We start from the raw sequence: 23,325 nt of genomic DNA on the forward strand, positions 1-23,325 counted from the left end.
AGACGCTATTCCAAGCAAATGGTAAACCTCTACTACTAATACTAATGTCTGGAAAACATCCATGGGTAAAGCAAGTGATAGTATGTTACTATATAGTCACTGAGAAAGAGTGAACAACAAGGCTACTAATAGGCCCAAAGCCTAACGTAATTAGGCAATGAATTCAGTGGTAAAGCATAAATCAATCATCTGGTACAATCTTGATGACCATCGACAATGTACACGGTTACTAAAATGAAAATCTTATACTGATATGTCGGACCAAAAGTTTCCTTATTCAAAACAAGAACAAAAGAAGTTCAAACTCATGCTGAAGCATCATTGCCTCCTTGATTTTCATTGTCTAAGTACAGTAATCATCTGGGAAATATTCATAAATGGGAGACGTTGGATTCAAATTTCATTGGTAATATTGTTGCTGTTAGATAAGGGAGGAGTAGCTTCTGATGGCCCTGCTGTAGAATAGCTTTCAGATGGAGAAGGCAGAGAGAGTGCAGCCATGGCCTTTGTCAATGCAATCTCGTCTGTTGAACGCCGGACTGTTGAAGATGTGGTCTTGATTTTAGTTTTTCCTTCAATAACTTTCACTACCTCAGACATGGTTGGCCTGAGAGTTGGTGATGGATTAGTGCACATCATTGCTAATTCCAGAATGGAATTAGCTTCTGTCCAAGAATAATCTGTTCCAAGTTTTGGATCAACTAGATCCATCAAATTTCCCTGCTCTTGCAACACGTAAGCCTGCAATCGAACCAGCAGACATCGATCAAATTAGCAAACTCATTCAAGTAAAAAGACAATGGCAACTGTTTATTAGGCATGTGCATCAATGAATGAAATTGAAAACTTCTTGTTTGAGGCTTTACCGAATCAAGAAGGTAAACTGTCTGATCACTTGGCCTGCAACTAGCACTGTTTCTCCCGCTCACAATTTCAAGTGTAACAACCCCAAAGCTGTAAACGTCTGCTTTTGATGTTAAGTAGCCGCGCATTGCATATTCTGGTGCCATATATCCCCTATAAAAGAACTTCCAATGAGAACAAATACACTTATCCGAAAGAAAATATATGTGTAGCATAAGCTTTAAGGTAACAGGGTGGAGGAGGATTAGCAGGATTATCAAATTACGTTGTTCCAGCAATTCGTGTGATGACATGAGTATGTTCCCCTTCATTAAGCTTTGCGTATCCAAAATCAGTTATTTTTGCATTCAACTCCTTGTCCAAGAGTATGTTTGTGGGCTTAATGTCCCTGTGGATAATCTTCAATTTGGACTCTTCGTGCAAATAAGTTAATCCTTTGGCTATCCCGAGGATAATTTTGACCCTCGTCGACCAATTTAGTCTCGATTTAATTTCCTCTGGACCTGCACAAGCAATTTCATTATTTTATTAACTACTTCAGAATTTTTTGTCAAAACATATGAGCCTTGCTATCATTACCGAATAATGCATGGTCAAGAGAATTATTTTCCATGTATTCGTAAATGAGTAGGAGCTCGTTGTCTTCTGCACAACATCCCATTAACTTCACAAGATTCGGATGTTGCAGAGCTGAAATCGTGCCAATTTCATTTACAAACTCACGTATTCCTTGCTTTGATTTTCCTGATAGCTGTTTAACTGCAATTGTAGTCCCATCAGGGAGCACGCCCTGTATTGATGAGAGACACTCCCCCATTATTTAGAATTGGCATGAAAACGTGAACATGATTAGGGGCTCTTCATATGTTATGTGCAGCAGTGACAGATAAAGTACATAAAATTCCTTCAGAAAAAAAAGCACCAAGGCCGTAACTATACGCTTACATAAGCAGCAGCTCAATCCAGGGTCGGGGGATTGATATGATGAATAAACAGAATGCTAAAAATCCAACAAATACTAACCTTAAAAACAGGTCCAAAACCTCCTTCACCCAATTTGTTCACAACATTGAAGTTCTGAGTGGCATCTTTTATTTGACGAAAGGTGTAAACTCCTCCCGGGAACAATTCAGTTGCTTGTAGTTCTTTTGATATGTGTTAGCATTTCACAAAAGAAACAAACAGAATTTTATTTTAGTGAGTTATACAAATTTATATTGAAATAATAACCAAACCAAACTCCATATATAACTGCGTCTAACCTGATGATCTTTTTCCGCCAAGATAGCCCAATTTCCTTAGTAAAAGCAAAAGTAGAGCAAGAAAAAACAGTGATGATACTGCTATCACAGCCTTAAGCGCAGGAGACAGTTTCGGATGGTGTTTTGGTGGTGGTTGTACACGAACTACCATCAAAGTATTGTTGTCTTAGAAAGGACACTGAAGAATATGACTGACAGTAGACCAGATAAAGAAAACATACCTTTGGTTACAGAAATAGTTGAAATGAGGGGACCGTAGTTGTCTGAGCCATTGCCAGACCAGTACAAGTGAATTTCAAGACAGGATTTTATAGAAGTATTATGTTCCACCATTTTATCCCCATCATCATTCACTTTTTCTGCTTCTATATTGTAGTTCTTCCGTACATTCTCCCCCTACAATGACAGCTTTTCAAAGAAGAACTACAAATATGATACCTTTACAATTCTATTTGGTATAACAGAAGTAGTTCTCCATGACAAATATTTTTCTGGAAAAAATAGTTTATGGTGTTTGGTTGTAGTGGAAAATATGTACATGTTAAGGGTGTGTTTGATATGACGGATTCTGTTGTTTGGTAACCAGAAGGTAGAAAACATTTCCCTTCAAAATGAGAAATAGGACTTCCCTCACTTACGGACAGAAGTCAATTTTCTATAGAACTTTTTAACTTAATATTACTGGCTCCAATAAGTTACACATCCTAATTAATCTTTAGTACTCAAAATTTTCATCAAAACACTCTCCCATTTGTTACTGTTTCAATCAATTTTTGTATATAATTTTTTTTTTTTTTGAAATGCATTTTTCACTCACCAATCCTGTACCGGAAAACATTTTTCAGGAAATTATTTTCAATGGAAAATTGCCACACCGAACACTCTTTATAGATCAATGATAATATATAGGGGAATGTTTTGACACAACTTTGAGTAAAATTTTTTTTAAGAATAATGTCCAAGTGTTACTTGAAGCAAGTAAAAATTGAGAAAGTTATATAAGGAAAATGACTTCCATCCACAAGTGAAGGAAGTCTTTTTCTATCTTTTGATGGAAAATGTTTGTTTTTCTTGATAACTAAGCCTTTTTTAGTAACCAAACACCATAAATTTATCATTTTGGATATTTAACCTAATACCATAAATTGATCTTGGAAATATTTTTCTAGAAATGACTTCCTCATGGAAAACTTTTTTAAGAAAGTTAATGACTTTCTTATGGAAAACTTTATATAGAAAATGACTTGCGTCATTCCTAGATATTACCTGGATGTCAATATCAAAAAATCGTTTAGGTGTGATGGGATAGGCTTGTTTTTTACTTGAGCCTATCTCAGCAAAATATAGTTTGACTGTGTAGTTTCCATTGGAGAAACAAAATCCATAGTACTTGAGAGAGATCAGGGCTACACGGGCTGTTTCAACCAAACGTGCTGCAGTATTGGAAAGATTACATGTATCCTTGATTATTAATGATTCAGGTCGCTTATCCAAACTCTCGGTAAGACCCATGCTACTATAACCCCAACCTCCTTTTTCATCGCGAGAAAATGTTGATGATCCGTTGGGGTTCTGATCAGCAGAGTAGTGATTGCCATTTACAGTAACTTCCTTCCCACCACAGTTGATAAACAATTCATCATCTGCGTACGTGAGAGAAAACTACCTACTTTTAATTGAGAAAAAAAGTAGAGTAACAAACAATATAATAAGCAGAAGCCGAGAAAACATTAGGAATACTACAGCTTGGTAAAAAATGACTTACATTTTAGATTATTATGGCAATAATCGTCACATCTATCTTTTATGTGCGGCCTACATATATAAACATACGATCAGAATGCAACACTAGTCTTCTCTAGGAGGAAAAGAAAAGATACAAATAAGAAATGAATTTTAACACTCACGAAGTACTTGAGCAGCCTGGAAAATAGTTCCTGAAATGGAAAGGCCATTTCGTAAGGCTAGCAGCCTAGATAAAGAAAGATACTATTTAACATCTAAAGTAGACAAACAAGTGTAATGATCATCAGATGAAGCATTGAACTCTGAGGTTGTAAGTTTAAACAAGTTTTCAGAAACATCCCTGCAAAACAATTTATGACAAAAATAAGCTCTCTCTTTCCAATGTTGCTTGAAAGACAAATGACAAAGATCACAAGCAATATGTAGCGGTGGACGGAATTATATCTACCACAAAAAGTTGTTTTACTTGAACAAGACGTACTACAAATTGAGACAAACGGGGGACCTTTGTGAATAAAAAGTGTTAAAAAGAAACATGTGTATGAGTCTCTTTGTGTGTTTTTTTGTTAAGTTATTCTCTTAGGGTTCGTTTGCTTGGTCATAAACTTATTTATGAGGGAATCTATGTATTAGGTTTATGATATTGAAGGAAGTTTCAAAAGCAATTTTTCTTCATTTGTTGACATTCAAAATTGGCATGGCACCAACACACTCTTTATGAATATTTCCACTTACACATATCGATGTGGTTTTACGTTCTTCCTCTTAGTTAGCCATCCTGGCAATAATCCATTAAGCTTGTTCTCCCTGAGGAATCTGCAGCAATGTGACAATGTTAAAGGGGTAAAACTAGAAAATCGGTTATCCCCCCACCTGTTAGGCCAAGCTTCGAATATTGAGAAAAATGGAAAAAAGAAGCCAGTACAAACAACATAAAACAATGGAATGGGAGAACATGATTTAGGCAGTTGGATCAGTTAGACCAACGTCCACGAGCAGAGTGAAGAAAATTCAATGTATCAAGTGATGTACAATAGATAGTACAAAATTATGGTAAATACTCTAATTACCTGTTCTGCATATGTTACATAATATAAGACTGGCAAATACTGCACAAAAGCAGAATAAAAACACTCTCCCAATGGTCTTCTTCTAACAGTCTAAGCGTGTTCTAATGCACCTCCTTCATGAAGCCGGACACTCGGCCATATCACTGAGTCAAGGACCTCCCCAACAGAAAATCGACAGCTGGTAGAGCCTATTGTTAGCCTATTAACAAAGGTTCTTACTCCACAGATCTCACTGGAAACCCTAGCTCAAGCAATCTCACTATAGGGAAAAAGTAGCTTCAAAAGCAAAAGTTGATGAGAAGCAAGACACTGCTCAGGGGGGACAGCAAGAAAGGCCACGCTCGACAAGTGGAGCATGAGGTTGGGTATTCACAAGAACAGATAACCACTATTCTGCAACAAAAAAGAAAAGGCACAACGACAAGGGCAGGAAAAGGAAAATACTACTGCTTCAATGCAAGTTAATTTCTCATATGGTCACTCAACTAACAACTTTTATCTCGGTCACTCAACTAACAACTTTTATCTTAGAAAGTCACTCAACTTTAATTTGTAACAGAGAATTCACTAAACTGTTGTCATTTCTCCTGTATAGTCACTCAACCGATTCAAACGATATTTCTGGTAGATATTGATGACATGGAGCACAGTTTGTTGCATTGTCATGTATCATCACATTTATGGTCGGAGACTGTGAGGTGGTTTGGTCTAATGTGACTATATATGTTGAGAACAGTAAAGGATGCCTTATTCAGTTGGGCCTTTAGAAGAAGAAAGACAAGACACAGAATTTATATTGAACAGAACAGAGAGACAACTTTCTATGTGCAGCATATATAGTAAGTAACATCATATATAGCAAGTAAATCACATACACACTCGAAAACACAACACTCATGCAAAGAAGAGATAGAGAACGCACATAGATGTTAAAGATGTGCTAATGAAATTTGGCAGTTGTCCAGATAACTCGTTGAAGCTCAAGTCCCTATAATCAGAGAAAAGAGAAAGATGTAATCATCCAATCATGTCTTTATCTACAAGCTATATAAAAAATGTTTTCCTCAAGAAAGCGTTTTTCAGTGTTAAGTTACTGTAAATTTCTATAAAAAAAAATCCAAGGAAATGTTTTCTATCAACAGGTATTGGAGGGATTTCATATTCCACATTACTCAGACAATAAGTGGTAGCTACACGATAAGAGCTTTCTAACTATGGCTGTTAAAATTTAACAAAACCTTAGCCTATAAATGTACCTATATACAATATCAGCTAGATATAATGTTCTGTATTAATGACCAAAACAGGGAAAATGACTAGTATTCTTTTCACTTGTTTCAATTCACACTTCTCTGTTGTTCATTATATGTCATATCCTATACATTATATAATTAGCATATCCTCCGTGGAAAATGTTTTCAACACCTTATAGAGTGTATTATTAATACCAAATGTTTTTTCTACACCTTATAAGGTATAAATATTTGTTCTAACAAATTGAGATGGACATAAAAGGGTAAAAAAGTGTGGACTAAAATAAGGTAGTTTTTCACTAAATGATCAAGATGCAACTTCCATATTTACAACATACTACGGTTGCCACACAGTAAAAGAGAAACACAGACACCAAAGATAAGGGGAAATGAAATTGGTTAGAAGAAAATTGACAGAATATCATCTTACAGATTCTGTAATTCTTTAAGCACCCAAATATATCCCGGAATGGGACCACGAAGTGAACATTTCCTCAATGTCCTAGAATCAACATCATGAGTAGTATATTTGCATGTCAGTATCACATGACACTGAGAAACAATCGTTTAATTCAAAAGGAGTTAAAGGATATCAGGCCTACAAGTCTTGCAACGAAGTCATACGCGATAGATCGGGAAAATCATATGCACTTCCTCTTGTGACTACATTGCTGAGTGCTCTAGGATTATAAAATTGGGAGAAAATATCAGCCAAAAATTTCAAAATTCACATACTAGCTACTACAAATAACGATCTTCAAAACAAAAATCTTACAGGTAAACGAGACTTTCCAATGATGAGATTTCCTTTGGCCAGGGGCCTTCAAAATTATTTCCTAACAGATCCCTACAAGGAAAAGAAGTTAAATTGATAACTAAATTAAACCATCCTTATTATAATATTGCTTTCACATAATTGGGCTTACAACGTATCGAGTTGCGTCCAATTGGCTATAAATGTTGGAATTTTCCCAGTCAAGCTATTCCCTTGAGCCCAACTACAACATAAAATAAGAACAAAAAACATAAAGAGAGGGTGGTTGCAATTGACAAGTTGATTAAATGGTGCAATCCAAAGAAAATCAGAGTCAACATGCACTTACAACTTTTCTAAGTTCACCAACTTCATGAAGCTTGGAGGCAATTCACCCACGAAATAATTGGTGCGTAGGTCCCTGAAATCATTTGCTAGCTACTTTGACAATTCGAAGGAAGGATATACAATATTGCAGTTTTCGTTTCTTTTCTTTTTCCATACAGTTCAGATCATAAATATCATTTATTTTCTGCCATATGATATAGTCATGAATGTGTTGGGTTCATTGTATAATGTGTGAATGGATAATGGTACATAGAATAAAGAATGGTGAATTAAAAATGTGAAAGTGCTGCAAGTATGAATGAACTTATTCCATTCATGAATACTAATGAAAGATGATCAATGCAACCATGATGCAACCTTTCATATTTCTAGGCTACCTTTTCACATATCATGCATGAATCATTATGCTCACCTATAGGCTATAAATATATGATTCTTTCTCAGATATTGACATAAGTTTTTTGAGATAAGTTTTGAAACAAAGTCTACAAAAAGAAAAACACTACATAGTAAGAAAAAAAAAAGTATTTGCTTTTCCAAAATCTTCAAGTGTGATTACAAGCCATTGAGTGGTTCGCTGGACAACAAATTTAAGGTACCACTATTTGTTTGTCGTGAGTCATTTTATCCTGGGAGGATATATTCCATGACCTCGGGTACTTGAGGAGAATAATTTCCTTAAGGAAACTCTGTGAATTCATATGACTTGACTCTTCTTCCTTTCATCTTGTTGATTTTAAGTTTATTTCGTTTCCAAAATTTATTTAACTTCATATTATATACTCCTCCGTCCTATTTTATGCACGAAGTTTAAGAAAGGAAGGAAGACTTTTAAAACTTGTGGTCCAAAATGAATGATAGAAATTTATGTGGCTGTAAATCATTTCATTAAGGGTAAAATAGACATTTTATAGCTAAATTGTTACTTAATATAGAAATGTGTCATTCTTTTTGAGACTGACTAAAGAGGAAAGTAAGTTACATAAATTGGAACAGAGGGAGTATTTCATTATTTGTATGAAATTTGATTGAAGTTATTTTGTTGGAAAAACAGATTTTGCACTACGATACTTAACAAGTAGTTAACAGAATGAATGGATCCATGTGCAACTAATAACTCTACAATTCCCATGAATTTGGGATTAAGTATCTCAACCTTGTCATTAGGGGAAACCATTAGGGATAAGTTGTGTTATTAGCTCAAAATTGTTGTTATGGACTGTATTTCAGATTTTGTTGGATAAAAGGATTTAACAAATATCAAAGATTCGTCGAACATTGCCATAAGTGGATGGATGCACAGAACTAGATGTGTTGACACAAGTCAGTCCAATCCTTTCCAATATTGACAACATTCTCTGAAAAAGAAAAAAATTGACTCAAAATGCAAAGCCGAATTTCTTTATTTATTCTTGTTTTTGCGTACACTTGAGAGCAAAAGAGACCTAAACAAACCCTAAAATATTAACTTTACCTGAAAAACTAGCCAAACCATAGTATCGAAATATGTCCTACAGATGTATGTCTAGGATGATTTAGGTTGAAGAAAAAGGGAACAATCTCATTTTTTGCATGGCATGAGAATTACTATTGGTAGTTGTTGGTGTCTAATATTGCATTGCAATATGCACAATCTTCTGCATAGCTATGGTAGAAAATAATTAAGGTTTGACTGTGGCACTTGATCCCTTATATATCAGAGATTGATGCCGAGTTAAGAAACCAAAAAAAAAAATGTATTTATCAATATAGTGCACCAATGTGAAAATAATCGACTAGATTCTTGAAATTATCAAACTGTTGTACTTACAGTTCCTGTAGCTGTGTAAGATTCCCAAGCTGCTGTGGGATGGCACCTGAGAGTTCATTCTCATCCAGATATCTACATTAAATTTCAAATCAGAACAGATCAAAATGAGAATAGAAAGAAGAAGAGCGATAAAGAGGATGTGTAATATTTTTCTACTCAATAGTACGTCATACAAAATCTCAAGATTGGAGATGTTCCCCTGTTATATTCTAGGTGTTTTGATAATCCTCATAAATGCAGGGACTTGGTCCCTGGCAGAGTGCTTTCGTCCAGATACAAATGGAGTACAGCTATAAAGCTGTCATGTTAGGTGGTAGGTGAAAAGTGCAGTGTCATACACCAATAGGAAGAGCGGACGAGATTGTATGCTTCAGTGTCTCACAGGGACCTGGTCCTAGGCAGAGTTCTCTCGTCCAGATCTATAATGGGGTACAGTTGTAAAGTTGTCGTGTCAGAGGTTGGTGAGGCGTCAGTGTACTACACCAATCAAAATGGACGAGGGTGTTTGTCCAACGGGTAATAACTCTTTATGGTTGATATTTTCTACATGACAAACACCATATTAAATTCATTCATCCTAAGAAGGAAGTCAGCCAGCAAGCCTTTTCAAGAACCCACAAAGAAGTTTGCAAGGGACCTGGTCCCTACAAGACTGTGATATGAAAAGGTGACAAGATAGCCGTCAAAAAAGCTGCCACCTCTGATGCGGTAGGTGAGTAACTTTTCAGAACAGCAGGCTTTCAGCCATTGGGCGGTCCCAAGGAGTTTGTGTTCATTTTAATATAGTCTCTTCTAACAAAACACAAACTCAAGATTTGGCAAACAAAAATTTGGATTTTCTCTGAAAATTCACAAGCTTGAAAAGAGAAGGTCATCTTCAAAGAAGAACACTGCTCATATTAGCAAGGGACCAGATGGAGTGCTAAAGCATCTTGTTGTATCTAGAGCTTTGTGTCTTATGTGCTTACATTGTAAATCTGTTCTATTCTATAAAGGATTCAGATATTTTGTTTCGTTTTCTAAAAGGTCTAAATCATCCAGAGGGTGGTGGTTTAGTGGACAACTTGTGTGTTGCTTAGTCAAATTCTAATCATCTAGAGTTAGGTGGTTTAGTGGGCGGTGTGGTATCCGCTTAGAAAAGTCTATATTAATCAGTGAGGGTTAGTATAGTGGGCAGTGTTGTATCTGCTATGGCTCAGCTAAGTGATAGAAGGTATTGCTTAGTGTGGTGATTAGCAGGCAAATCTCATTTTGTAAACTGGCTTTTATTTTTGCTTGGAGAAGATTAGTGGAAGCAGTTTGAAAAGTCCTGTTGAGACAGGTCGTGGTTTTACTCCCTTGAGTAAGGAGGTTTCCACGTAAAGTTGTTTGTTCAATCTTTACTTTCAACACTTATTTTATTGTTTGTTATTGTAACTGTGCTGAAGACCTGGTCTCATCGAAACAAGTGGACGCATATTTTTAGTTACTGTTCTTGCTGAGTCAAAGGACCTGGTCCTTGACTGATAGGTGGATACATACATTCCAACATCCCCAGCTCTTCTGGAATGCTTCCATTTAGTAAGTTGAAGGATAAGGATCTAAATAGAAAAAAAAATAATACAATAGTGAGCCTGACTTGTGCAAAAGAAGTAGAAGGTAACAGAAAACAAAAATGAAAGCATATATCATGATACTTACAAAGCAGTTAAGTTTTGGAGAGCACCAAATTCACGAGGGATTTGGTTGTTAAAGGAATTACCGGTTACAGACATACATGAGCCACATTTTGTGGAAACAATTTCATGATATATAAAAAATTGCTTTGATCAAGTAGCCATCGAATTACTCACAGAATCTGTAAGTTGTTCATCTGAAATGGCAACAAGTCTCCACTGAAGAAGTTTTCATAAAGCCCTCTGTAGAACATAACACTTTATTTTGGTAAGAAAAGATAATAGAGATTGCAGACTCCCTCCAAGTCAAACAAAGAGAGATCAGATGTATGCAAAATTAAGATTTGAAAAAGGACATAGTACCACTCACAGTTCCTCAAGCGATGTTAGGTTGAGAAATGATTTAGGGAGTGATCCATTAAGCTTGTTGGTGCCTAAATTCCTGAAGCATCCATCCATGCCAAGTTAGAGCAATAGAAATGGAGTAAATCATTTATCATATAGATTACTACTACATTGCAATTTTACAAAATCGTGTTTCACCCCTTTCAAAAGCCCTCTAATTATTTCTCTCCTTCCAAATAACCAGCATGATTGCTAAGTAAAGGAGGCAACAATTGATTCCTCGATCTACCTCTGAGACTATGATATACGCAAACCTTACTCTACACCTGAATTGTTTTAGATAAACCAGCAGGTCTTCAAAGCATTATTATGACATAAAAATCACCATACAAAGCAGATGATGCAACAAATAATACAACACATTGAAGAATAAAATTGCCTTTTAGATGTGATAAATGCATAACTATTTACTAACTTTCCATCATAATTTTTTACCTTCTTATCTAAGCTTACATCTATTCACTTCTCTTAAATTCTCTTTTTCATCTCTCTTAACTCTTGCTACTATTAAAGTCTCACACCCACTACTACAAAACTGCAAATTACCTGGAGATTTTACTTGGGGATTATTTCATAGAATTTTCCTACGAATTTCATGCGAAATTAAAAATTTCCTAAATTCTGGACCTTTTTTACCTGCGAAAAATATTTCCCTAGAAAAATTGGTAGGTAAATTTGGAGCCATTTTCGCAAAATTATTACCTGGGGAATTATTTGGGGCAAATAATTTGCAAGTACCATTTTCATAGATAAATTCGCAAGTAATGAAAAAAAACTATTTTTTAATTTGTTTGAAAGAAAATTCCCAAATAAACTTATTTGCCGATCCAGTTAGAAATAATTACTTAAAAAATTATTTAGAAATAATTTTATATGTGGTATTATCTGGGGATTTATTTTCTACGAATTTTGTTGGGAATTTATTTCTTGAGGATTTACTTGGGAATTTTTGTACTTGTAGAATTACTTGGGGATTTTATTATTGTGAATTTGATTGGAGATTTTTTGAGGAATGCATACTTGAACTTTTTTAAATATAATTTAACTGGAAGTTTTTTTTTTTTTTTGAATCTAAGAACTTGTTTTATTTGAAATCTTCGAGGAATATTTTCTTTAAAATATATTTAACCAAATAAAAAATATCAATGACATTAGAATGAATATTGTTAAATATTTACTCTACTTTTAGATTAAATAAATTATTATACAATAATATCAATCTAATACGGTGTTGGAGGTACCTCCTAAATGGTGCATCCTCGTATCTCTTCTTCACATGTCCAAATCAACTACTAACTTGATTCTGTATAAAAACTTCACTCTATTTATTTGTGCTCTCTGGTCCTCTCAATAATTTAGGTGTAAAACTTTAAAAAAAAAAAAATTAAGTGTATTGCTGACACTTCACTCTTTGATAATCTATTTCTTCTCACTATTTTAGGTGGTAGCCAAAGCTATAGAATGGAACATACAACAAAAAAACAATCTTCAATGAATAAGTTAATGCTATTGCATTCAAATTCATTAATACATGCATTTCACATATTTAATTTGTGGTCTTTTTAAAAGGTGGTTGTTATATAAATGGTGTTGGGTCTAGCTTAACCCAAAAAATTAATCAGGAGATAAGAATTACCTAAGTCATATAAAAGACCATCCATCCCTTAAAGATCGATATGGAGTCTTCACAGTTTTTGCACTATACAGTGTGTCTGTTGTATCCTAAAGAGATTTGTTCATGACTGACCCTCAAAGCCTATTTTTACTTTGGGAAACTTATATAAATGTACTATATTAAGAAAATATTTACCATTTATAGCAATAACAAAATTTTTTTCACTTGATCACTTTTAATACTTTTATAATATAGTTTTAATACATATTACAGAGAATAATTTATAAAACACATATAATACAAATTTTATTGATAGATAATACATTTATCATACATTTTAATATAATGTGTCAATTTCTTACCAAACAAGCATAATATATTTTAAAACAATCATAATATATATATTGCATACATAATTCACTTTTAATACATATTGCGGATTTATCATAGTATTACTATGCATTGCTATAAATGGTAATAAATAAAAAGTATTATTAAAATCAATAATTATTAATTAAAATATACTCATCTAAGGAATTTATCCTATATACCTCAAGATTATATCTCAGTTGTGTATTTATGTAACAAAAATTATTAAATGAAAGTAGCAAAACTGAACTTACAAGAATTGTAAAGACTCCATCTGAAAAGGTGGCAACTGCCCACTCAAGGAGTTATCAGAAAGATCTCTGTAAATCCACATCATTATTTGGTAAGAGAAGACACTGAGCAGACTATTATAATTATAATTACAATTAGTAGAATTAAGATGGTGATAAACATGTTTGAAAAGGACAAATTAAGTGATCATGGGGAGCTTTTCGATCTTCCCCAGTCCAACCGGATCAAACAAAATAAAAATATAGGCATATTATATAAATATGTCATTTAATTTGACTGTAATTATCATTTATATCTTTCAACTTTAATTATGTGTGCGCAAGTAACCACTTAAACTTATATAAAATTGAACAAGTAGACACATGCGTTACATGTAGGACGCTATGTAGGATGTGAGTTGCCATATAAAATGTCATGTAGGATGCATGTTGTTCAATTTTATACAAGTTTAAGTGTCTACTTGTACACACCCAAAGTTAGAAGGCACAAATATCAGTTGAAGTCAAGTTCAATGACACATTTATGTATTACATCTAAGACATATCTAATATATAATAACTCACATATAAGTAATGAATTGTAGGTTGATAATTGATATAGGAATTTCTCCTCGAAGATTGTTTCCGCTTAAATCCCTGATAATTATGAAACGAGTTGAAGCAATAGAAATATAAATCATTAATCAAAGTGATTGATTTCATATATGGAGCTGCAAGCAATTGAGTATACATTTCTCTTGCTTTTCTTATAATAACATATAGTATAATTATTATTTTTTTGTAGCAAGAGACACAAATGGGTTATAGTTTCAAAGGCAAAAATATTATACGTTAATTATTGATATTAAAACTTAACATATTTTTGTACTTGCATGATTACCTTTAAGGTTTAGGACTAAAATGATAATTTTTTCATATAATAAGGACTATTTTGATTATATGATCAAAATAAAAGATTAAAATAGTCATGTTTTTTCATACATTAAGGACTATATATGTTGATTACATAATATGTATGAAGGACTAAAATGATCATTTTTTCATACATTAAGTACCATTTCCAATATATATATATATATATATATATATATATATATATAGGAAGGAAGGACTAAAATAGCTAGTCCAACTCCCATAGATTCAAGACCATTTTGATCATTTTCTCGAATATAGTCACAATTTTAATTCAAAAATAATGTAGCTTAGAGCATGCAAGAACTTATGGATGTTTAAATTCCATAAAGCGTTTCTTGAATTTGAATTTATAATGATCTGAATCCATAATCCTTGATTCTGACACTCAAGCAAATATTTTAACACATAATTTATTTTTTTAATTTTGAACTTATAAATATTTAAATCACATGGATAACCATATAATAATTAGTGATCCTTTGTACGTATTGTTCTTTCTTATCAAAAAAAGCAGCGAACTAAAGCAATACTGGCTATATATGCTATCTAGCCATTTACAAAGCATCCTGATCATTATCAATATGATGTATATTAAACCACTAATTAATTGGCTTGTTAAATCAAACTATAATAGTATAATGCTCCATCTGTCCTTCTTTACTGGTCCATTTTTTATTTGACACACCTATTAACAAAATGGTAATTGACATAGTGAATTTACAATTTTATTCCTATTAATTAATAGAATTTCAAAATCAATTTACTCAGGTTCTACATTGTTCAAAAACACTAACTCTCTAAATAAATTGAGGATATAATAAGTAAAAAAATATTGTCTTTCTTTTAGTTGTCAATAATAACAAGTAAAAAGAGATCGAGGAAGTATAATTAAGATGAAAAGCAGGTTGAAGAGAAAGATAAATAAACATTAATTCTCACAATGTTGTTAAATGAGAAAGATTTCCGACTTCTTGTGGTATTCTCCCGTATAAATTGTTCCCTGATAAATATCTGCAAATTTTTAAATATTGTGTTAACAATTCTAATGGACAAGAAGGAATTAATTTATGGAAAATATATAATCAATCAAAGACAATTCTTTTGACAAATTTAAAATTTTGAATTACGTTGATCTGACAACATTTTTAGTCCCTCTATCAGTCTATCTTAGAATCACGACACATTACATATGTGTTTGGTTCGACGAAAATATGTTTTTTGGAAAATATCTTTTCAGGTAAGTCAAACTATTTAGAAAAAATAAATTTATATTATATTAAAAATAGGACCCCTAAATATAAAACCTAAATTACCTAATAGCCTTTCTAAATTGTTATTAATAATGTATATGTATTAATTAATAATAATAATATACTTAACAATCATATTCAAATAAAAGAAAATGTATGAAATATGAGGTCCTATACAAAAAAAAAAAAAAAAGTTTCAAAGGGTTACGTACAGTTTTGGAAGTTGTAAAGTTTTTACTTTTACTTGATTCACATTAGTACCTCTGGAGCCACAATAGTTGCTACGGATTCGATACAATCCAGTATACAACATTAACTAAAATTATATATTTCAGTTAAAAGGAATACATTTAATTTAATTATAGAAATAATAATTTATTCAAAACCTAGTTAACAAAAAACTTATACTGTAGTTCAGAACTCATAAACTAATTAAATTGATCTGGCTCCGTCTTGCACTTTAACATGTCAAAAGAAAATCAAAATACAAAAAAATCCTTAATATTAATTAATCATTTTCCAAATATAGTAAGACTATACATAAATAATATAGCTATATTATGATAAAATGTGTACTTCATTTTGTTCTTTCTTAAGAATAATTCATGAACAAATAAAAATGAAATAAATAGTACGTAAGAAAAGACGTACAATTCCGTAACGTGACAAAATGTTTTATTACAGTTGCCACATATAATAGTTTTGTTATCACATTGTTGATACCAGAACTTGTCATTCCCCTTTGCAAGTTTACGTAATTCCTCGACTGCCCTAACTGTCGATTAAAATTAAAAAGAAAAGTAAGATCTCATTTATTAGAGCGCTCTTTAAATAGTACGATGTGTATATAATTAATTGCGCTTCGATTTAGAAAAGCTATATATAAACTTTACCTTCTACGTCTGGAAGGAGCAGCTGAGGTCCATTTGCCAAATTACTCGACGATTTGACGACACTAATATTGGTTGCTAAAATAAGCAATAGTACTAATTTGTACAACTTATCAATTGAAACCATATCTATCTCTTCTTTACGCATGCAACTTCTATATTTTAATACATGCATATATATAACTAATGATAAAAGGAATAAAGTAAAAAAAAAAAAAAAAAAACTTTGATTTGATTGACCCCTTAACTAAACACGTGTATGTGTATAGATATAAAGTGGCCTAGCTACATTGATCCATCCGAAGGTAATCACTCGAACACTCTCGTCAAAAAATTATACTGTACAAATAAAAAATAACATTATATATATAATATACAGGTCAAACAAGTTTTTAGAGATATATCTATTAAAATATTAGATATTCTTAACAAAATTTCTAGCTTTACCAGTGTGAATGTATACTTTAATTTGTGCTTTTACAGCTTTTCGAAAGAACTTGTTCTTTTAGCTGGATATGTAATGCTTTAATCGACAAGATATTTACAAGGAGTATAGTATATATTCGAAGTCATATTATAAGTCATTTTCCTTTGCATGAGTTTTGATGGGTGTGGGTAAAAGGAGTAATTTTGGATGGATCCTAATTTATTTAGCATCAATCAACTTTTATTTATTCCACCTTATCTGATAAGGTGTGTGGACTCTTCTATCATTGAGTAGTGATGCTTTTTTTTTTTTTTCAATTTTTTTTTACTATTTAGATGAAGGAACCGATTAAATAAGCTCCAGTTTGAAATATAAATTTTATTTATCATGAATAAAATATTTTAATCGTTGAATATTTGTTAAAGGAATGATACTTTTTATATAAAAAAACAAGTTACTATGCGGGCTATTATATGGGAATTTTCACATATAACAACTCAAATAACTCAATTATGCTTCATGCATATAGTTTGCTAATTACGATTCGTAGCTACATGTTAGAGGGAGGAGAAAGGCAAGCGAGATTGGGAGAGTTGAGCGAGAGAGGGAAAAGAGTGGAGAGAGACGAATTGTATATGTATATCTGTCAAATAATTGTATATATATATATATATATATATATATATTTGTATATCTGGCGAGCGAGATCGGGAGAGGGAGGAGAGAGGCGAGCGAGATTAGGAGGGGGAGGAGAGAGGTGAGCGAGAGAGGGTAGAGAGTGGAGAGCGGTTAATTGTATTTGTATATCTGTCATATATATAATTGTGTGTGTATATATATAATGTATTTGTATATATAAATAAGCGACGTAATTACAACTAAAATTAAGTTGCGAGCCGTAATTAGTTCAAACTATAGCTATGTCAAATATATATGTTCTTATCCGCGTAATTTCCCCTATTATATATATGAATGAGAATTTGAGTATTACTAATACGTGATAAAAAATAATCTTTACCATCTGAAAAAGAATATTACTAGGTTAAATATATGGAGATGGAGGGAAAATTCAGCTAGGTGAAGAGCTTAAGTTTATATATATATATATTGACCAGTTTATGTGCGACTTGACTAATTCTATTGAGTGTCTGCTACCTTTTATCAAGTATAAATACTGAGTAAGTTTGTGTGTTGATGCTTGGACAAATGAAAAGAACTTACCTAGTGTTTTTGCCTCGCACTAATCAGATTTGTACTTGAAAATTCTTATCTTACTTCATTGATTATTGTACCACTAATAACCAAAAGTTAAACTAAATTAGAAGAATAATAAAACTCTCTTCCTTCAATTATGGTCTTTAATCTCTCCAGAGTTCCCTTCTGCCTTCTTTAGTATTGATATGTTGCTTTAATTAGTCTCCAAGATATTTACAGGAGTATATATTCCAAGTCATATAAGGCATTTTCCTTGGCTTTGATTTTTTGAACTCCTTTATCATTGAGCTGTGGTGCTTTTCTAAAAAAAAACAAAAAAGTTGATTATTTATTAGATGAAAAAAACTAGCTATATATACATTCAAGGAAAAAGTTATCTTATAGCCTAGTCCTACGACAAATAAATGATTTAGCAATAATTATATAATTATCCCTAAAAAATATTTTTGCCATTAAATATCCTTTTTATTGTAGTGTACGTTAGTGGCCAAATTATAGTATAGCCTTATAGGGTGGCTGACGTAATATTTCTAGCTAGTGAAATATGAAATCCGAATCTTGATTTTATTTTATTTTTTCTAAAAATGCGCATATATAATAATGAGATACGAAAATTTCCACGTAACGAAAGCAACAGAGTTTTAGTATATATATTTTGTCTATTTAACTCATCATAGACAACTCATAAACAATGAAGGGTTCAACTGAATCTCCTTCGAATAGGAAAATCATACCGCATATTGAAAATATTTTATTTAGTTCAGATATATACAAACTTTTGGGTCCCTTCGGCTTACTTTACGTTAGAAGATTGATTTTTTTTTTTAAACCCTTTCTTAAAGTTGCTCCATGCACCTTTTATATTTTTTCAGTTTGTGGTTATATTTAGTAACACACAGAGAAATAGTTACAACATTTGCTTCTCAAGTCATGTTCTTTTTAAATAAAAGAAAAGAAATATAACTATTTAGTATTTAGATTATTTTTGAAAAGTTGTATCACATTAAAATAATAAAACGATTTCAAAACAGAAAAAGCAACACATTTTCTTCCATCTCCAATTCCTAAAAAATTGTGAAGATTTCTTCTCCGAATAGCAAACTTTTATAACAAGTACACAATTATAGACTGTGACTATTTCAATTTAATTAGTTCACCTTTGTATATAATTACACTATTTAATTAGTGAAACTAAGTTTAATGATCATGTAAATTATGTATTTGATTAGATTCTTTATACTAATTAGATAACCCTCCCCATATAGTTTTGTGCCTTCCAAATAGAGCATGTTGATTTGATTTTTGTTATGATAAAAATAGGGATATATACGCAATTGTTGAAATAGGCGACAAGCGGGACGGATTTAGGAATGTGGAAGGGGTGTTATGTGACACTGCTTTATCAGAAAAATTTACTAAATAGATAAATATAATTAAGAAATAGAAACAAACTGAGTTGCTATATATTATAAGTGACTTTGTCGAATAAAAGATGTGTGTAGCTTAGGTGGTCTTGTGTTGAAATTGTGTTGCGTGTTCAAGCCTCATGACATTAATTTGAATACGTTTCATAAAAAAAGAAAAATTATCAAAAAGATATAATAATATACATAAATTGTGTTTTATTTATTTTTTTTAATATGGTTTTACATAATTTAATTTAATTTTCTTATTTTAAAAAATGACATCGCTTAGAAAAAAATTCTGCTTAGGCCACTTACAACATGTTACATGTAAGTAATTTATTTTGTCTTCTCTTCTTGTTTCTCGAGTCCAAGTATGAATTTCATGGCTAGTCCATAAATATAAGTACCACTTGTTTACTATATATTCTTTTCATCTTAAATTTTTATCGTATTTTTCATTTACGTATCTCTTGAAAAATATTAATTAAAAAGGGGTTTATTTTGGTTATCATACCGTTATTCATCTCTAAAGATATAATTTTTTTCATTTAAATATTTACTTTGTTGAGTAATTATAGTCTTCAAGAATAATAATACTAAAAATAGAAGGAGAAAAAATAATTAACTTTTTTAAACTCCTAAAATAACAAATAATTTGAGATATTTTTTAAAAAGAATGACAAATAATTGAAACAGGGAAAGTATATTGCATTATCTCTCCTTTAACCGCACTATTTAAAAAATTATTAATTTAACAGCAATAACTTAATTATCATTAAATATGTATTTTTAGCAGTAATTAACATTCTTTGTAAATGTTTCTAAAGCCTATAGCGGCACTAAAGCTAATGACAACTAACTTATTAATGTCAATAAAGACTTTAACGTTCTTTATTATTGTGTATATTTATTGTTGCTAAAAATTATTTTTATTGTAATGCCGATAATGCCGTTTATGTGGTTCACAGATAATGTACGTAATGTAGTTTGACTGATAATTAAAGGCATGAAATGATCAAGAAGATGTAGACTATGGAATCTTAAAGTGGAAACAGTACTAACAGGTTCTATAAAATGTTCTGTCATATATATGGTGAGAGCTAATAGCTTTTTCTCCCATTAATTTGGAATATGCTTTTTAATTTTCCATAACAAATTAAGAATTTGTATTCTTTACCATTTGAAAAAGAATATTACTAGTTAAGTTAGGCTTAAGTTATCTACGACCACTTAAAGTTGTCCGCATATTTCACTTGGACACCTTAACTAAGGCTTGTACCTATTGAACACCTTATTTATGCAAAAATCATTTCTAGACACAAAATGCTAACATGGCAAAAAAAATGTGTTTCACACTCCTTGAGCGCGTATAGAATTAAAAATCATATATATATTGTTTTGTTTTCCAACTTATATACTTAATTTTTTTTTTAAAAAAAATAAAAAATAAAATGAAAAAGCTCTGTCTTCTTCTTCACTACAACCATCCTCTAAGTACGTTTGTCTCTCTTTCTCTTACCCTTTTTTATTCTTCTTTTGCTTTTACCTTCATTTTTTAAAAGTTATTATTATATAGATTTAAATCTCAAATATTCTAGCAAGGCTTTATTTTTTTTGATAAAAATAATATGAATTGATTATTTTTTTCAGCAAAAGTCGTTATTCTTTTTTAGATAATTATGATAGTAAGTGATTGAAGAAAATAAATCCATAATGGGTGAAAAGCTTTGAAATAGCAACAGATTTTGATGAAGAAGAAGAGGCGTGGGGGCGGGGGTAGGGGTAGGCGTGGATTGATTGAAAATATTTTTTTATTTTTTAAATTCTTTTTTATCTAGTTGCCACGTCTGATCATTTTATTGGTCTATCTGCTATGTATTTGTGTTTGAGACACACGCACTTCTGTCTTTCAACAGATTTTCATTTTGTGTTTAACAAATATAAAATTGTTAAGATCAAAGTGTTCAATAGGTATTGACCTAAGTTAAGGTGTCTAGCTGAAATATGCGGACAACTTTAAGGGATCGTATATGACTTAAGCTAGCTAGGTTAATAAATATATGGAGATGGAAAAAGAAATTAGTCAAGATAAGTGCTCAAGTAAAATTTTTTACGGGGTGTTCCACTAATTTATACGTATCTTAATTAATTTTATAGAGTATTTCAAAGTAAATTTCATAAATATATAGTAAAGTAATTTCATTTGCAACAAATATATATAGCCAAGTTTTTATTTACATAAAAAAAAGCATAGCCCAAAATTAGTGATATATGTACATGTAATAAAATGGTCATATATATTTGTAAGGGAACTTTCACAAATAGCTACTTTAATAAATTTAATTATGCTCCATAGCTATAGTTTGCATATTTACGAGTTGTTGCTACAGTTTAAGTTGCCTCATTTGTATAATTCGCAAAGTTGCATAATTCGTAGGTACATTTGTATAATTCAGTTATTCTTTTATAAACTCGAAGTAACGAATTTATACAATTACAAACATCAGAAGTATAAACAGCTATACAAATTATATTATACAAATTCCGATTTATATAAACATGCGAATTATACAAAACTAAAAAGTTGAACCGCGTAATTATAGTTAAAAATAGGTCGTAAATTGTAATTGAGGCAAACTATAACTATGTTAACTAATTAACGAGTATATGTTTGCTTATACGCGTAATTTTCCCTATTTGTAATGTATCGATATGTTATATGTATATATAGTATTTTGATATTGTATAAATAATGTATACTTGTATATAAATGATGTATAACTATATATCATAGAAGTATATACATCTCTATATACATTTGACACAATAAAGTATACATTGCAGACCAATTTTTTTTCAATTACAACCAACTTAAATCTCCTTTAAACAATTCCAAAATTTAGAAATGAGCTTCTATCAATGTTTCAAATCTATGATATATTATTGAGCAACTTTCACATATAGCAAACACAAAATTCATATTTGTATGTTATAGCAATAATTGCGCTCCATAGCAAACATAAATATGTATATTTCATTATACATATACAAAAGAAAATAGTTGTATAATATGCTTTGGTATACATATACAAAAAGATCAATTGTATAAATTGAGAGAGGCGAGTGACCGAGTGAGATCCGGGAGAGGGGAACGAAAATATATGTATATATACAATTTTCACGCATTTTATACATTTGCGTTTTTGTATAAAGTGAGAGAGGCGAGTGAGAGAGCGAGATCTGGGAGAGTGGCGAGCGAGATCTGGGAGAGGGGAGAGAGGAACGAAAATATATGTATATATACAATTTTCTCTCGCTTTATACAAACACAAACACATTTTATACAATTTGCGTTTTTTGTATAAAGTGAGAGAGGCGGTGAGAGAGCAAGATCTGGGAGAGTGGCGAGCAAGATCTGGGAGAGGGGAACGAAAATGTATGTATATATACAATTTTCTCTCGCTTTATACAAACACAAACGCACTTTATACACTTTCGTTTGTATAAAAAACGAGAGAGGCGAGGGAGAGAACGAGAGTGGCGAGCGAGATTCACCAGGAGAGAGGTGAAATAGCAACAGTTTGCTATGAGGTATAATTAAATCAAACTATATTTATAACATTTAATTTGAATTAATAGTTTGCTATTATATACAATTTTCCCTATATTATTTACTCAAAATAATTCATGTTTATCGCATATTAATTTTAATAATTTGAACTTAAAAATACTCAAATTACTTCTTTGATCATTATGTCACACCCTGCACCAGAAAAGCTCAAGTAAATTCATCCATACAAAAATAATGACCTAATGTTAA

At 31.6% G+C, this 23,325-nt stretch overlaps 1 protein-coding gene and 1 pseudogene across 1 annotated transcript; both read right to left on the minus strand.

Annotated features, from left to right (window-relative positions):
* Positions 1 to 298: 298 nt before the first annotated feature.
* On the minus strand, positions 299 to 4,081 carry LOC125836342 (probable LRR receptor-like serine/threonine-protein kinase At1g53430; annotated as a pseudogene).
* A 34-nt stretch (positions 4,082 to 4,115) lies between these two features.
* Positions 4,116 to 16,584, minus strand: LOC125836343 (receptor-like protein 36). The gene is made up of 16 exons (XM_049515524.1): positions 16,461 to 16,584; positions 16,219 to 16,342; positions 15,257 to 15,328; positions 13,967 to 14,038; positions 13,406 to 13,471; positions 11,133 to 11,204; positions 10,940 to 11,005; positions 10,577 to 10,687; positions 9,108 to 9,179; positions 7,122 to 7,193; positions 6,971 to 7,042; positions 6,798 to 6,875; positions 6,626 to 6,697; positions 5,865 to 5,930; positions 4,608 to 4,688; positions 4,116 to 4,212 (listed from the first exon to the last, which is right to left on the minus strand). The coding sequence occupies exons 1-16, from the start codon at positions 16,582 to 16,584 to the stop codon at positions 4,116 to 4,118; spliced, it is 1,317 nt and encodes a 438-aa protein (XP_049371481.1).
* Positions 16,585 to 23,325: the final 6,741 nt, after the last annotated feature.

The sequence above is a fragment of the Solanum verrucosum genome, unplaced genomic scaffold (assembly GCF_900185275.1).
Source record: "Solanum verrucosum unplaced genomic scaffold, falcon-dt-bn FXZP01000278.1, whole genome shotgun sequence".
Classification (NCBI taxonomy): Eukaryota; Viridiplantae; Streptophyta; class Magnoliopsida; order Solanales; family Solanaceae; genus Solanum; species Solanum verrucosum.